General features: G+C 43.6%; 1 protein-coding gene across 3 annotated transcripts in view; it reads left to right on the forward strand.

Annotated features, from left to right (window-relative positions):
- Positions 1-18026, forward strand: part of nlgn3a (neuroligin 3a) — a 113982-nt gene that overhangs the window by 26545 nt on the left and 69411 nt on the right. For 2 of the 3 annotated variants that reach the window (XM_068585004.1, XM_068585013.1), the window contains 2 exons: positions 7679-7738; positions 15581-15730. In XM_068585004.1, the coding sequence (XP_068441105.1) occupies positions 7679-7738; positions 15581-15730 (210 nt within the window). The remainder of the gene's footprint in view (positions 1-7678; positions 7739-15580; positions 15731-18026) is intronic. The other variant, XM_068585020.1, reaches the window with a different exon arrangement.

Consider the following 18026-nt stretch of genomic DNA (forward strand, 5'->3'; position numbering starts at 1 on the left):
ATTAGTCCCAGTTGTGGAATATACACAGAAATATCTCTTTAATATTCCCCCTTCCACTTGGAATTTTTTCAATTATCTCCCCCATGTTTGGTAATGAGAAAATGTTTTATCACAAGTTTTGTATGTTGGTTTTGTGACACATTTCTGTGCAGAAGGATGATTGTTGCATTTCTTTATTCACAAAGGTTGCTGGAAACTCTTTTTTATTTCAATTTCACCGTTTTTTAAAACTGCTTTTACTAATCTTGTATTATATTGAATTAGCAGTGCAATTGAAGAATAATTTATCCTTCTTAGGCAAAGCAAGCACTACCTCATGAGTTGGTTTTGCTTAAATGTTTCCAGCAAGAAAGTTGAATTATTGTTTGACAAATTCAGCCTGACTTGGGAATAACTTCTCTCATTAAATATTTGAATCTCAATAGTTGAGTCAGATCCATATAATTGGTAATACAATCAGGAGTACATGTTTTCTAGATAAAGTGTTGTAATAGAGACCTGTATACAGCAGTAGAGTCATACACACACTGTGCATATTCAGTACCAATAACGCCTCCATTACCAATTCTGCAATTCATAAATCTTTAAATGTGCCTCATCTGAACTATGACATTTGACTATTGATGAAACTGTTGTGTATTTGTTGCCAAGCAACAGTATGCGGTTGTGACAAAAGCAGAGTAAATGAACCTCTTACCTAGTGTGAAGCACCTTTGTTGCACTGGCGATGCTTATCAAGTGAGATACTGTACGTCAGCCACCGACCTTGTTAAATGCATCACTTGTGATTCTTCTGTTTTACGAGACAGAAGCCAGTGTGCGATGATTTGTACAGTGGAGAGCTTGTGTAAATCTAGAAGATCGGTGGTAAGAATATATATGTAGAATTTGCTTTGAAAGAAATGATTCTCATTTCACTTAGAGGTTGAAACAGATTGAGAAAGTTTGCCTTATAGATCCTGTGCTATTACCCTCACACTGTGAAGCCACTTAATGCTCAGATATCAACAATGTGGATCATTTTCCACCATTAAACAGGAGGAAAGCTGTTAAACCGCACACTAGTGCCCTGACGAAAGATCAAAGACACACTCAATCCAAAAATAATGGAAGGCTCAAGACACAATTACAGTTGATGTAACTATTTTCATTATGATTGGTTGGTATTCAGAAGTAGGGCTTGTTGTGCGGCTAATATCGCTTGTGCAAAATCCAGAGAGCATTGCTGTTTGTTCAGAAACAAATTATTGTTTGCACTGACTAAAATGCAATGTTAAGAATGGCTGTTCCTTCCGCCTGCTAGACTAGAGCTGCACCGCGTGTCCAAGATGTCCTCGCAGGCCGTCTCATTTGCCAGATCAGCACCGTAGCACACGGATCCCTCTGAAGTGGCCTTATAGTGCGCACCCAGGGCACCGAGCAGCAAGCGCCGGAGCCTTGGTTTTATCACTCAGTCATTTTCTCTTCTCTGAGTCAGAGTGAATGGAGTGAAGAGAGGGGTAATGATGTGCGGGGACACAGCTAAGCACTATTCAGCCTCAGAGTGCTGGATCGGCTCGAGACGGGTCAATTTTGCGAGGACGCACCCTGATGAGGTCAATCTGTATCTTTAAAAAAAGGTTTACACTGTTAAGTTGATTGACAGACTTTACTTTGCTGTGAAATCACACACTTTCGATGAGATCATTGAGGTTTCGGTGATAAGGTGCACTCACCGTGCTGCATGGGGCTCGTTTATGCAATATGAAAATGATGTTCTACGGGGTTTTAGAGCATGTCTCTTTTACCGCCCTTCACCCTCTCGTAAAACATGTCCCGAGAGTCCTTCAACCTGGTCTCTTTGAATAACACAGACTCTGAGAGACACTCTGAGATCACACTTTCTGACTGAAAATCATCCCTCATCATGAGTCTATTTGAGATAAGTGCAACAAAATCTGTTGTACATTTTGGCTTGATTTGTCTCACTCAAATATCATTCTAATGTAGCCCTCACAGGCAGCAGCCTGCCATGTGCTGCGCAGCCCGGTGCCAGTACTGAACAGCCCCATCAGTTGCCAAACCTGTAGATTAAGTATCCCAGAGTAGAAACACTGGACAATTTTTGTCATCCTAACAGATGAACTCCAGATGCTAGAGAGTTGTGAAAGACAGGGCCCCAATCCTGGTGAGACTGCGTCTGGGCCATGGCAGTCAGTAGCACACCATGGTAATCCCGTTGGTTGGCCAACTCAACCCCGCTGCGAGGGAAGGAGGGGCTGCTCCCCGGATGCTGCGGAGGAAATCTGTACGCCAAGCAGACAGCACAAAAAACTTTCCAAGAAGACGAGAACAAATATTGGCCGGTGTGATGTGAAAACAGAGCAGATGTCTGCTTTTGTTTGAAAGAAAATGACTTCCATGATCCTCCTGTGATCGTCTATCCGGGACAGTTTATGACCCCAGCGAGTGAGGGCTGTAACCAGCTAGTGGCAGATCCAGTCGCTCTGACTTGAGATGCAAGACGCGACCTGAGCAGGAAGTCCCTATTCAGAAGCCACATGCCGCTGTGCTGTCCAGCTTCCCCAGTCAATCCAAGGCTCAATATCTCTCTTGTTTATCCCAAACTAAAAAGGAATAGAGGACACCGCCTGTGGGGTCTTAAAGCCCTGTTAAAATGAAAAGACAATTTATTTGTTGATTCTGGGATCTCTGTTAGTTTAGAGCCATGTTGTTGATTCCTAATTTCACCTTAATTTTCTCCCATAAGTTGATTTAACAAGTCTTTTACTTTTAGACAAATCCTCTTTCAATTCAGACTCATATCTTTGGTTTCTTTGGGATCTTTTGACATTTGTCACTAAGTTGACTACACATTTAGTATTTCTCACCAAAACGCATCGTTGCATCCCCGAGGTTCAACACGTTCTTTGAGAGCATTTGTGTGCCGATTCCTTCCAAATCTTAAATTTAGCGTTTACATCCATACTTGCTTACAGCATTATTCTTCACGGCCTTTTGCTGTGTTTTGCCACTTTTCCTGGTGTGTTACCACCAACAACTGTGAAGGCTGCATACCTGCCTTGTTCCGGCTTTCAACGGCGTCGAATGCATCGGAAATCAGTCGTGATGCATACAGTATTCAGGCACTGCTGTGGTGCAGCAGATACTTAAATGACTGTTGTGTCTTACAGAAGATTAGGACGCCGAAAGCCTGGTGAGTCTTGATTGTTTCTGTGAGATACTTGCAGCATAGTCTTTTTTTCCTAATATGAGGAATGAATGGTTCATTAGGGATTGAGAACAGAGGTAAGAGAACTCAGTGTGTTTGACTGCCACCATACTCAGAAGCCCGTGGTCTCTGTTAAACATGTCTCTTTTCATTATCGCGCTGTAGACAGGAAGAAAGACAACTTGGCTGCCTTCTATTTGTTTTTCTTTTTGTATTTTGGAAACAGCTGAAGCGCAGTGTGAGTTTTGGCTGTCCTTTACTGCAGGATTACAGCCTCCTTAACCTTTTAGCTGCATTCTCCATCATTCTCTCTTATGTGTCCCTCCCAAGCTGTTCCTTAACCTCTACACTGGGAGACGGATTGAGAGAGTTGGAGACAGACACAGAAAGAGAGAACGAGGGACACAGAGAGCAGAGAAACAGGAAGAGAGACAGATCCGGCACTCTGAAAGAGAAAAATGGCCACCTGAGGATTAGAGACCGAATATAACTGCTCTAAATTGTCAAGGCTGCAACATTTCACATTTCACTAAGTCCCCTTCCACATTCTGACCTTTCTGATATTTAACTCTAAGGCCCATCTATTGTCAGCGAACCTTTTTCCAGCAAAGGAAAGGCAGTTAACATTCAGCCCTTCCACGATGTATTGAGTGAATTTTGGATTCATTCAAAGAGTCTCGAGGGGCTCAGAGTACTCTATATCTTCATGTGTGTGTGTGTGTGTGTGTCTGTGTCTGTGCGTGTGTGTGTGTGTGTGTGTGTGTGTGTGTGTGTGTGTGTGTGTGTGCGTGCGTGCGTACGTGCACGCTTTGGATTATTCATGTTGAATTCTACAGCCAAATACTTGCATCTTTTGTTTGGAATTCTATCCCACTGAAAACGTTAAATTTCAACAGCTTTTATGTAACAAGTAAGCCCATCAAACGCAGTTTCTTTGAACCTGATTTGATAAATGCAACAGGTTCCTATTTTGCTTGTCAAGGAACATGAATAAAAGCTGTTATTCTCGATGCCACTTGTTTTGAAGAGATGCAAATGTCATCTCCTGGAGGCCTGCTCAACAATGAAACTTGCCAATTTATCGTATTTGGTTTTAATGTCACACTCTTTCACTGCGGCATCACTTTTAAAGAGTCAAGGTCAAATATAGGCTTCTTTGCTGAGTCACTGAGGGCGTTACGTTTGAAGCTCCTATTATAGATCCAGCATTTGACACACACAGGCTCACAGACAACATGATTCAAAGTGACAGAGCTTCCCTGTCGACACCTGCCATCCAATCTATGGCTGTCTGAAGCACTCGATAACACCACTGTTTTGCCACGTCAACGGCACAGTGAACGCAAGAATAACCGCAATCACTAACAAGGCTTAAAGGAGCCTGTTTCAGCAGGTGAGACATCTTTGTTTGGGTGCTGGCTGTTATATTGCTAAAGCGTAGGTTCCCTTGAAGCTCACATGAGAGAGACATGACATCTGATAGCTTTTAGGCAGAATGAGTCGGATTTGTCGCCTGCAGCTGACCCCAGAGTCACATTTTTTTTTGGAAGAAGCTTTTTCCCGCTTGGCGTTTTGCCTCGCTTTATTCGTTTATTTTCTTCGGGCGCTGTGTCTGCTAAGTCCCCAGCCTCCTCTTGGATGCGTGCACTGCTTACAATCTGGCACGTGCTCGCTACATTTTTTAGGTCGATGCCCAGAAATGACCTAAACACAGCACAATAAGAGGGCAGGGTCCCTGCAGGTACAGACTCTGCCACACACTTCATAAGTGATGAATGAGAGGGATTATTTTTGTATGAGTCTAAATATTGTTTTTTGGAAGATCCAGCTGGTTCTGCGTTTAATGGCGGTCACTCCCTGCTCGAGGAATATGCTCTCTGACCTGTTGCTGCTATGACGTTTGTTTAGCTCTAAAGCGGCATACCTGCCAAACTCTGAGACTGAGGCCATTTTTAGACTGACACTCAGTGAAACAACGCAGCCCCCTTTTTACACAATGAGATCACTGTATTGACAGGGGTGCCAATGCAGAGGGCTTCAGCTGTAGACGCTGAAAAATTGAGATTGGCTCATTTTTTTGCTGCAAAGTTATTCGTCAAAGTGCTGCGTTGGCCAATCAAATACCTGCAAGAGTACATTCCTACTTTGTAACGTGAATGCCATATTTCTGCTCATTCTTATACCAAATATGAAACATTCCAGAGTTGTAAAATCCAGTTCGCTACCAGAAAATACCCCCCTCCCCCCGTCAACTCAACCACTAAGATCCACCTGATGTAGTGACACATGCAAAGAAAGTCTCTAAGATTGTTCATGGATTATACTTACCTGGCAAGCCATTCACTTCACCAATTTCACATGAGCATTACAGAGTTACACAACCTTCCACACCATCTTCCACAACGTACTGTTGCAACATCAGTCTAATAACCTATTTCAGTCAAAGTAGTCGCTATTGATTGTCGTCCTATGATTATGTTTGCTTGTCTAAAGCTCATACAGCTGCCCATACAGACTGCATTATTCATCGTGCCTATTTATTACACTGAACAAGGTCACTGCACAGAATGTGGAGTCAACAAATTCAGGCTTCTCCTCTCAAAGAGCTTGACTTTACTCAGTAAATGTCATGACACTGTTGCATGGCTTGTACATAATGAAATATGTTGCATCTTTCGATTAACAATGGATGAGGTGTTCAAACAGAGAGGTGCATTCATTAAAATAAAAGCTATTTAAGTGGTGCCTATTTCAGGCTGGATTACCCACAGGAACGACGAAAACATGGTTTTAAAGACTCAATGACTTTTAAGGAATTAATAATGTAACATTTCAAATTGTGATCATTCAGAGTCTTCCGGCCTCAGCGCATCTTTTGTAATGCAGAATTTGGCCACTTCGGCAAAATGGTTTCCCCGCACTGTTTTCCCAGCATCTTCTCTGGACCATGCATATCCACAGCAATGTTAGTGGTGTGCAGGCTATTAGCTGTCTTGAAGAAAAAGTGAATACTTTGGTGAAAAGGTAGCAAGCAACCAGGGTTTCCCCAATTGTGTATCCATGTAGGCACCTCAATCCTGACGTATCATGTCCCATGACCAATATAGTTAGCGTATGACAGCTCAATCAACAGCCACTTGATGTGAGATCAGCAACACTGAGATGAGGTTATTTTTTGTTTTAACTCTTTGAGAAACGCAGAACATATTATGGAAATCATAAATGCTTCAGTAAATTCCCTGACAGAAAGCCCATTAGATTTTGATATTAATTTGTATTCATAGTGGCCTACTGATTGCACCAGAGGAAAAGTCCAAGGTCACAAAAACATTAGGATTTACTGTGTCAAGAACTGCTCGGGAGGAAAATCTAAACTGACAGTGGTGCTCGATGAAAGGTCAGGGTATCACCAAAACTGAAGAATTCTCCAATAATACGATACTTCTTTTAATTATTGTCAGAAGGTGATCAATTGTTGAATACATAAACTGATGTGTTTAGCCAACTGACTAGCCAGCAATGAAATCCTTAAGCCTCGCTGCTGGTGGGCATTAAAAATGATTACACATGGATATCAGACTAATCAATTTAGAATAGCACTGTGTGTAGGTCAAGACAGGGCCTGTTCATCATATTTGACATGGTGTGCATGTGCCCTAGGGTTCTAGATTTTCATACTAACATGTAGCACAAGAACAACAGCATATTACCGACTGTTTAGGGCAAAGAGACGAGCTGAAGTGACTGCACACATCACTGAGTATACATAATACACGTAGTCTTATGATTTATTCAAATCTCCACTACCTCAAGGGAAGTTGCAATCCTGCACGTGTTTTTTTTTTTTTACTTTAAAAACTCCAGCATCCTGATTTTTAGATTCTTTAACTTGCCAGTCACCACATTTTCTTTGTATTTGCCTTTCCGTGGTCTTTGGATGGCCAAGTTAGAAATGAATGATAGGTGCATGTTGCAAAGAGAAGGTCAGTAAAGTCTTCACATTGAAACCCTGCTCAAAAAGCCAAAGTCATTCATTATTTCAGATCATCTTTTCAGCTGATAGTGTTGTTCCCCAATTGTATATGGATTCAGAGAGTTTTCCTGATAAAAGAAAATCATAATTCTGAAGCTGCCAGTGGTGTATGACTCTGCTCCAATCTTGCTATGGTATGTTGAGGTTACCTTCTATGTTTTGATGTGTACATTGTGATAACAAATCTTTGTAATCTGTATACTATTAAAAATTAAGATGTTCTCTTTTTGTGCTGAAAGTGTCAACAAGAAACACCCTTGTTCACTGCCGAATGTTCAAATGGGATATGTGTATTTTAATTAATGTTGAATGTCACTCACACGTGGTCTCAAATACAGATTTTTATTGAATTGCCTTTTTCCCATCTGTGTTGCCAAACATGCTATTTTGAATTTCCCTGTGCCTCTCTATGTCTCTTCCTGCTTCAATAACAGGGGCCAATGCAAAAAAACAGGGCGAGGATTTATCGGATAACGACGGTGATGAAGATGAAGGTATTTTCCATGGTGAACAAAGATGGTGCATGATTTCTTTTCTTCTAAAAATGTCACAGTTTTCACTCCATTTTATTTATTTATTTTTTATTTATTTATTTATTTTTCTTTCTAATTGCAAATGCAATCATCAAGCACCCTGGTCACATTATAATCTGTAGAACAATTTTGTCTTTGATCAAATGTTCGTCTGTGTGAGTGAATGTGAAATCTCGAAGCATCAGAATTCAATCAAAGACTAGAATGTTTGGCTTCAGAGTCCGATGGGACCTTGTAGCTGTCTTGATAACGCAGCCCGGATTGACTCATTTTAATTGCTCAAATAGTGGCTGACAGAGGCAGTGGTAAGAGACCCTTCTTAAGGTGTGGCCAGCAGCTGTCTGAGTGGCTATAATGGCAGGGGGAAAGTGGAGCAGCAGTGTAATATCAGACTGTTCACTGGGTCTGCCAGCAGATTTAGATGAGGAGCGGCAGTTCAGGAGTGCTGCTGTAGAGGATTAGAGGCGAGAGGTGTTGAAAATGGGAAGTTGCTGCTCAGCAATCGCATTGTTCACTTTCCATATTTATCTTGGGATATTCCTGGCTCAGGGTGGATCTCTGCCGAGATTAGAATGAGAGACGATTCTTGTGCTGCAACAGAAACGGCTTAAGTCTCTGAATCTAAATCAAACCCTTGATATCGCCCCGCCCTTGTCTTCCTCTGCCACAGTAGGGAAGGTGATGCAAGCATGATGTTGGGTATCACGGTAAAGCCGCTGATGTGCGCTCTGTTTGCTGCGGACAGATTGGATTTTTTTTTGCACATTATGGGAATATTCTGTGAGCAAGATTGTGTGTTTGGAGCGAAGCTGTTTTTAACAGACCTACTTAGCAGGAAAACTAGTGCGTCACACCAACTTACCATATCCTGCGTTCGGTTTTAGAGCCACTGGAAGCCGACTGGCCAGGCTCCTTTCCAGATGTTTAAGGGTTTGAAGTGAAGCTCCTTCCTCTTTGCCGGTGGGCTGTTCTTTCAGACAGAAGCTCTCGCTGGCCTTGATCAGAGAACAGGAAGCGTTGCCATGGCACCACTTTGACACAGGTGTTTCTTCATTCAAGCCCAGGGCAAGCTGTTGCAACTGAAGCCAAATTGCCTTCAGTTTTGGTCATGACTGTGTGTACACTTGTGCGCGCATGTGTATGTTTGTCTTCCCTCAAGCGAGCCCGCATGCGTCAGTGTATGTAGCCCTAAGTCCGTTCAAAATTGCTGACAAGTGCGGATCCCTTTGTCTGGCAAGTCCTTGCATGCGCTCACAGTGGCTTGGTCTCCAAGCTGTTGTGCAAGACTAGCCTCACTGAAAATGTGACAAGTCTATTCTTTACTGAGCGCAACTAATGCTATTTACAGAGCATCGCCGTAGAAGCACAATACGGTCCCAGCAGAATCTCTGCCACAGCGCTGTAACTAATGCATGTGTGACAGAGTTGGCCATCAATTCCGAAACATGATCCAGAAGATTTTCATTGTTCTGGTGAATGTGTCTGTTTTGAAGTGACATGGCCGATCACATGAAGTCAGTGTTCAGTGACACCCTCCTAATTCCCCCCCAAAGAGGACTGTTACCTCTTTGAGGAAAAAGACTCCTCACAAAGTCCTTGTAAGCTCTCTGACACACTACCACTGGCACTAGTGGCTGTACGATTATTGTGGGTAATAGCAATCTCCGTGTCTACAGTAAATGTACCACACACATAACCAATAACAATCAAACATTTGTATTCCAGTTAAAGGCCAAGTCGAATCAGAGCACAGGCTCTCTCTCTCTCTCTCTCTCTCTCTCTCTCTCTCTCTCTCTCTCTCTCTCTCTCTCTCTCTCTCTCTCTCTCTCTCTCTTCCCTCTCTCTCTTTCTCTAGCTGATACACCTCTTATCCACATATTCGCATTCTGTCCAGAGAGCTGCTGTCTTGTCGTGTTTCTCTGTCTAACCCCCTCCATCTCTCAGTCTGTTCATCCCAACATTACCATGCTGTCTCAGTTGGCAGTCTGTCTATCCTTGGCTAATTCCCTCCCTCCCTGCACCGCATTAGAGCCGCCCTCCTGCCTGTTATAACCCTCCAGACAACCTCTTAAATTCAAATAAGTTTTATTGGTACAATAAAGGATTTCTCACAACGCCAAAGAAATGTAAGTAACATATGTAATGCAATAGTAATACACATTTACAATAAAAGGCAGTGGAACAGCCAATAAAAACCTTAATTCTAGCTGGGAATATAATTACGTTTTTTTTTTTAACACTGTATTTCACACTTTGTCCGCTGGCTGTCCCAGAGGCTCTTCGTTTTGGCCATGCTGCCAATCTGCCTCTTCATGTGTCTTTCTGTCTGTCCATTTTTGTGTCCGCCTGCCCATCTGAGCAATAGTCAACCCCCCTGGCACCCTTAAAGTGCATTCAAATTCGACACAACACCCCCTCCAGCAACACGGGCGCCTGGGCCAAGTTGCTGCGAGTTACATCGGCCCACAATCAAGACTCAATTTTCCAGAGGCGGTGTAAAAAAATAAAAAGGAGCGCAAGCTTTCAATCACCTACCTGCTGTCGTCAGATAAAGGCGGGCATGTAAATAGAGAGAGTCAGGCTGTGTCGGAGCTAAATCTCCCAGGTGGAACATGGCAGTGGTGCCGGGGTACTGTGCCCACTGCCCAGTGAGAGGCAGAGAGAGGCAGCCGTTCATACTCCACCTCGAGAGTGTCTCGCACCACTGCTGCCTCGGCCCTCTCCCACTGATGAAAAATAGATGTGTGTGTGTGTGTGTGTGTGTATCCCTGTCTGTCATTTGGCACTTTGAAAACTCCAGCTCTAATCAGGAGGAATGCCTCCACCCAGCGTGAGCGTGCACACACTCAGACATGAACACCCGCATCCTTTAAACCAGTGAAGCATGCACACACACGCGCACACTTGTACACATAAACAATGCTTGCTTCCAAGCTGTAGATGCAAGCACCGAATAGACAACACACACGCATACACCCTCCCCCGGAGAACCTCTCTGTCGCTGTTGTGCCAGAGAGCAGAGCTGGCCTCCACCTGCCTGGGTATTACCATTAATTCCATTGCACAGGCCCGACTGGATCCCCATCCAGCAAAGCTCAGCTCAGGCAGGCTGGAGACTGGTGAATTGACAGTTGGGGCAATTCACACACCATTCTCTCCGTTCTTCCACTATCCTATTCTCTGTGATGTGGCAAGGTTGAGGATGCCCCTTTGAAGCCCATTTATGCAGAGATATTTGGAATACTGCTGCTCAGCTTCTTTGCAAGATAAGCATTGCTGCTAATGGCTGCTCCACAAGGGCATCATTTCAGCCATTTCAAAGGATGGGGAGACTTAGACTGTTGCTGTCATCAATTTTTTTCTCTCCCACTTGTCCTTTACTCTTCAGTGGCATGAAATAATTGGCAAGGCAAAAGCATGTAAAAACGTGCCGCTTTTGAACAATCTTGAGAAGTGAACAAGAGTGAGGATGGGTTTTGAATTAGTTCACTGAGGCACATTCTGTGTCATGCATCTGCACGTCTGCAGAGGTTTGTGTTGTTTGCTTTTCTATAATGCAATTATTGGTGTGCTGGCCTCAACCCTTGCATGGCTTTTGACAGTCTAACATCAGCTTTTTTCTGGCTTTTGCCAATGACAGCGGGCTTCCTTGAAAGACTAAAGATGTAGTCTTCGTTCACTCAAGGAGTAAACAGCTGTCCGAGAGTCTTAGAGATGACAGCACCTCTCCAGCCTCCTCGTCTCATCTCGATCCTGGCCAGCTGTAGGTGGCTTTGGCTAATAGCCTAGAAGGCTTCCTACCGTGTCTTTCCTTTTATTTCACTCAGCCGCCGTCTATCCCCACCTCTCCTTCCTCTCTATCCTCAAACACACTGAGCTCTGTCTGCCTCGTTGCCAACATCATATTTAACACACAAACACACCAGCGAGGGAGCAGAAGTCACCTTCACACAAAGGTCATTCCTCCCATTACTTTTACTGTACCGATGTCGAGATTCATAGCAGACGTGCACACTCTCACACACGTCTCCTACTTATTTACACATGTCATACCTCAGTTGCTCTCAGAAATGTCAAGTGTTGTGGAGTCTGACATACTCTAACTATAAGGTTCTGAGGAAGTGCATGCTCGAAAAGTCCACTGGTTTAAAATAGCAACAGCATTTTTCTTTTGCCATGGTCTTCTTCCACCGACTTCTGCAGGTTCAAAATAGAAAATGCGTTACTGTGTGTTCCTTCACTGCAGCCTCCGAGGCCTGGTCACACAGTGCGAGCTCATTTGTTTCAACATAAAGGGAATATTAAGCAGACGTTCAGTGACATTCAGAATACTGTCAGTGACTTGTACAATGGCGCAAGCTGCTGTATAATTCGGTGTAATTACACCGCCTGTTTTGCAAGGATCTCCCCAGTTAAACGAATTGCACCTCCTAAATGTGAACATGGCCAGTAATGGACTTGTCATGAGTGAAGCGTGAAGCATGGCCTGACAAGAGCACTACAGTAGGGTGCATGTCATGTCCTGCCACATCAGGACATTGTCACCCCTCTCCAACCCCCCCACCCCAGACCTTGCTGATAGCTCCTGACAGACACCATGTTTTACCAAGTGTTGACACAGTGAATGCCACCGACACTTATCTCCACACTCGCCTTTGTCCTGTCCTGATCCAGAGTGTCAAGGCCGCTTCTGGGGGCGCTTAATGTCAGATATATGGCCGGCTGTTTTCAATGGAGGGAGAGGCAAAGGACAAAAAGGTGGAGGTACAGTAGGGGAGACAAAATATGATCGAGGAGAAAGGAACAAGTCGTCGCAGCTCTCCTGGTGAGCTTCACTTGCAGCAGCAACACGTAGACGCTCAGCTCAGGCCTGAGTTATGCCTCCCACTGACACTCCAATCAGTCCAGAGCCACAGTGATCCACCTATGAGAGAGGTTGTGCTTCTCAGATTGTGTTAAAATTCAAGCCCTGTGATGTATTTGTAGGTGCGAATGTCCCCAACCCTTAAGGCTGGAGCAGTGAACTGAGAACTTTTTTTTTTAATGTATTTCCTCTACTGTGATACAATTATTTGCTGTTCACATGATGTGCGTATGGAGTGTCTGAAGGTGCTGCATGAGCTGATTGAGTGAAACATGAGAGAGAATGATGTGTTATTACAAATAATGTTTTTGTTCAGCTCACTCTTCATTGCACACCAGCGCTCATCTGCATTTCTATCACTCACAGATTTATTTGTTCATCAGCAAAACATGAGTTTATTGCTCCTTTTTTTTGTTAATTTTTTACTTGTGCATGTGATTCTGTTGCAGATATACTTGTGTGTGCATTAATGAACCTATCACTGTTTTTTTCCTAGCACAGAGCTCTGTGCTACATTTTGATGCTGTGAATACTTGTGTTGATGTAATGATGTGTTTGCCTCGGAGAACTTAATGAATCAGGAGGCAGCTTTTCGAGGTAGCCACTTAGTCACCTGTTACACCAGATTAGACCGTCCACAGCGACCGAAAAAGCTCTGATCTGATTGGTTATAGAGAGCTACCTACCTCATTACCTCCACATCATGCTGTGCTGCTGCCCACATGTGGGTGTACCGAGAAAGGATGATTACTTCTCACTTCCAACTAAGGTCCAATTGGGATCTGTTGCGTCTGTTGGATATTTTCCTCTGACACAAATCAGAGTGAGTGAGAACTCTATATCATATCTGTGTGACACCGCCCTCATCAGATCAAGTCAATAAATAGATTAGAAGAAGTGAAGCTTCAATGTATTGTATCGCTCTCCCAAAGGGATTTAACTGTTTTCATGAAGACCTGATGTAATTCAACAAAAGAGGTGACTGATAACATTGACATGACTAATCTCTTTTTCTTATTTCTGCCCCCTGCTCCGTCTTCCTCTATGCCATCCCCCTTGTATCTGTGGCCCATTTGTTTGAGTAGCTCGTGTAGGATATGCTGTTTTTCTCCCTTTCTTCCCCCCTTTGCCCCTCTCTGACTGAACCTTTCATGCTTCCTCACCCCATGCATCCCCTCCTCCTCTTGTAGAAGATAAGTGTGTGCATAGAGAAGTGTCAGCCGTAAATCACATTTCACTGTGTAGCCCTCTCAGATACCAGCAAGATAAAGAAAGCCATAAATAAGGCCACATCATATACAAGTTATGGCTTTGCTTTTATACGTAACGGGGCCATGAATAACCAAGGGAATAACGGGAAGAGAAAAAAACCTGTGAATCAAGGCTGAGCTCTGCTGTAGAGGTTACAGAAAAACAGTGTCTCTACTAAATGCATTTAAGTAGTTGTCCTGGGTGTTAGGCATGCTAATGCGATGGGGTGCATGACGACGAGCGGTGCCTGCAGATGGATGCAGATCAGGCTGTGCAGGATGTGGTCTGCGATTAGGTGTTCTAGAGGATTTTGAATTTTGGCTCTCAGTCACTATAGCAACCAGAATACAATACCACCATTTTATATCTGAGACCATTGCTTTCTCTCTTCTTTTTTTTTTTTTCATTTTCTCTCCTCATTTTCTCTCCTATGCTATATCTTTATTCTTTTCTGTCCTTTCTATTTTTTACTTCCTTCTGATGTGTCTAAGTCTCTTTGTCTCTCTGTCTGTCTCTCTCTTTCTCTCTATCTCTCTCCCTTTCTCTCTCTCTCTCCCTCTCTCTCTCTCTATTTCTCTCTATCTCTGTCTGTCTGTCTGTATGTCCCTCTCTCTCTCTCTCTCTCTCTCTCTCTCTCTCTCTCTCTCTCTCTCTCTCTCTCTCTCTCTCTCTCTCTCTCTCCCTCTCTCCCTCTGTCTTCCTCACTCTTTGACCTCCCACCCCATCTCATTCTCACCACTCTCAGGGCTTAGAGGGAGAAGAGGCAGGGAGTTGGACAGAGATGGAGGGGAGGCAGGAGAGAAACAGGGAGAGACAGGGGAGAGTCTGTGAGTGAAAGTGATACAAAGTGAGGGAGGGGAAGGCGAGAAGCTACACAGAACACGGGGGGAGCAGGAGTGAAAATGAGAGAGAGTTTCTTGTCTTGTCTCCCAGCACTAGCTAGCCAGCCAGTAATTCAGTCTATTCCTCAAACAGAGGCTTTTTTCTTCCCTCTACCTCTGGATGTGCTTTATCTGGCTGGAGTGTCGCTCCAGCTGGGTATCAAGCCCGTGGTTCGGTAATAGAATAAATAACATTTTACCAAAACTAAAGCACAAATGTAACTGCCTGCAATGCCAAGCAAGACTGTGCAAATAAATTGTTGCACAGAGATAGGCCTGTGTTAAAAGGAGGCGGAGGTAGCGTTGTGTAATTAGCCGGTGCATTTTCCCTATCACTGTCAAGCCAGATTAGCCTTCTCCCCGGTTAGGAGATGTGTCAGAGTACCTCTCTCTTTATTCTCCCTAATGGCTTCCTGCGTGTCTATATTGGAAAGTGCGTCCACCTCCTGGAAGACAACACAAAGCCAAATACGGCCCTAATAGTTTGGTTAATGATAAATATTTTATCTTGTCAATGGCAAGCCAAATTTTCAGCTGCGATGGGCCAATTACTATAATGGAGTTGAGTCGACATAATGAGTGGACATTTATTTGTATCTCGTAGAGCAGATATAAAATAATATTGCCTCCATTTCCATTAGTAGGTAGCAGCAGACTGTATCCCGCAGCTGGTATCTGAGAGGTGATTGTCAGCTTGTCTGTTTGTGGCCACCATGCGCTGTATCTGCTGTATCTGAATCTGAGCTGACCCTTGATCGGAGTGGGTGGACCACAATGTGAATGTGTTAATGATGGCCGCTCTTGCAGACATACGAGACACCGGGGCCAAGCCTGTGATGGTCTACATCCATGGAGGATCCTACATGGAGGGGACGGGCAACATGATCGACGGGAGTGTCCTGGCCAGCTACGGAAACGTCATCGTTATCACTCTCAACTACCGCGTCGGTGTCCTCGGTAAGCATCTTTTACTGTCCTTTTTTTTTCCTTCTTCTTCTTCAGCTCCTCCTTCAAGGACATTTTTCTGGGCCGTCTTTATAGGGCAGCTAGGTGTAATGAGCACTGCTGATTGCCACATGCACTCTGAATACGGCCGAGGGAAAAACACAGTACTGTAAATACACGGACCGGTTCCTGTGCTTCTTGTTGATGTGGTGCTCGTGTATCAAAATCACAGTAATTGAGTGTGCTGAATGTGGGTTTGTTGTTGTGGCTGGGGTTTAGAATAAATTAAGAAATTATTGTAATGAGGTTGAAAAAAAATGATGAGATGGGCGTGATGCTGAAGTGATAGAAGAGAGGAGAAGAGTCTGTTAGAGAGAACGATGGGTGCTCTCCCTGAGTTGCAGTTGGTTGCAGATTGACTCACACAGCTGAATCCTCTTTCAGGATTGTGTGTGTGTGTGTGTGTGTGTGTGTGAGAGTGAGAGTGAGAGAAAAGAGTGGAGAGGCAGAGAAAGAGAGAGCGCGAAAGAGAAGGAGAGGGAGCTCCATGGAAACAGCTGCAGCAACACAAAATGGAGTTCTTTAGCACACGACCCGAGCTTTATAGCTTTTCCATCCATCTCCTGATTTCCCTCCTCACACATTTTATTTATTTATCTAGTGTGGTTATGTTCTGTGCTAGAGTAAAAAAAAATACTTTGAATACAAGATATAATTTCCCTGAGTTGTTGTCTGCATTTGTGGAGAATATTGCCTCAGATTTGGATGTTCACTGGCTGCTATTAACATAAAAAATACAGAAAAGTGTATATGTTTCCTTCGGTCGACATATCCCATGAAAACCTTAAAACCAACAATTCATTAATATCTCTCTCAGTGCTATTAGACTTCTGTATACTGTCTGTGGGTCACAGCCTCAAGCCTATTGGTTGTAACGGAAGATTTAGATCTTGAATTCTCCACAAATCACAAATATGTCATTCCATTTTTAGCTCCAAGTAATGTGAAAATAGGGCTGGGCACTGTACTCTTTAGCAAACGTTATTTAAGGGGGGGGTAAATATTGCGTTTATTGGAGACCGTTCACCGCCACAGATTAAATAGAATATTTGCAAACAGCTGTTAAAGTAAAGATGCAGAGTAACATCACCAGAGAAGTTGCGTTGCATGGCTGCTGGATTCTTCCAATGTCACGAGAAGGATCACATGTCGTACACAATTCAGGCTTCACGTAGACCGAACGAGTCAGGGTCTTGTGAGGAGCTTCTAACGGCTCCACGCTGAGGTGTGTGCGAGAGGCGTTGTTCGCTCTGAAACAACAATGGCTCCGGAATAGGTGAGCATAGATGCCGTACTAGCATCAGCACTGGAGTGGTTTTCTTCATTTAGAAGCACAAAGAATGACACTTAAGGCTTTTTCAAATGGAAAATATGTTTTTACTCTTCTCGAGACTCACTTCGGTAAGAGTTTGATTGACAGATGTTTTTTCCAATTACCTGCCATGTATTTTTTGAAAGTGCCGGTGCTTTTCCAAACAGCTTCAAAAGACGGCTTCTCAGACGGTTCTGTGTAACAAACCATCTGGTTAGCAGAGAGGAGCAGAGTTCTTGAGAACTGACTCCGTACTGGCTCCTAAGCACTATCGATTTAATGTTTGCTAGCACCAGCTAGCATGCACCAGTGTACTACCCTGAGAGCAGTGCAGTGGAGAGTGTTTGCATTACTTTTAATAGATACTAATTTATTTGTAAGAGAAGGAATGTGCTATTTATTTTAAAGTTGCATAGCACAACTGGTTTACTAGTGAGTAAATACTGCAGCTTTGACTTAAACACACGACAGTGTCCATGGTCAGTTAATCTCTCCTAAACTAGGGGTCGGGGTTGCTCAATCGATCTGAAAAGTCAAATGATGATTAACAAGCTAGAAGAGAAGAAGAGAAGTGTTTGCTACATCCAATTGTCTGTCTCCTTCCTTGTTATACGTTGACTAGATTTACTTTTTCAGACCTAAAAATTGTATGAAATTATCAATCCGTGACAAGGTGACATAACTACACATTGTTTTTTTTTGTAATAGCTCAAAAGGCAAAAAGGATCGAGGGCTCTGACTGAGCTGTATCAGACCTGGCTGAACACGGTCGTTGGTAGAATCTGTTCATTGTTGACATTTGTCTTTTTGTGGCATTTGGTGATAGCAAGAAAAATATTGAATATGACCAGCCTTATCCTGAAAGGCGCAGAGCCTCGCTGCTCCACATGTTGGGAGCAAGAGGGTGACTGAGGAGAGGTGCCTCCTCACCCTTCA

This window comes from Clinocottus analis, unplaced genomic scaffold (genome assembly GCF_023055335.1).
Source record: "Clinocottus analis isolate CAN_PGR_092001 unplaced genomic scaffold, fCliAna1.0.p SCAF_10, whole genome shotgun sequence".
Lineage (NCBI taxonomy): Eukaryota > Metazoa > Chordata > Actinopteri > Perciformes > Cottidae > Clinocottus > Clinocottus analis.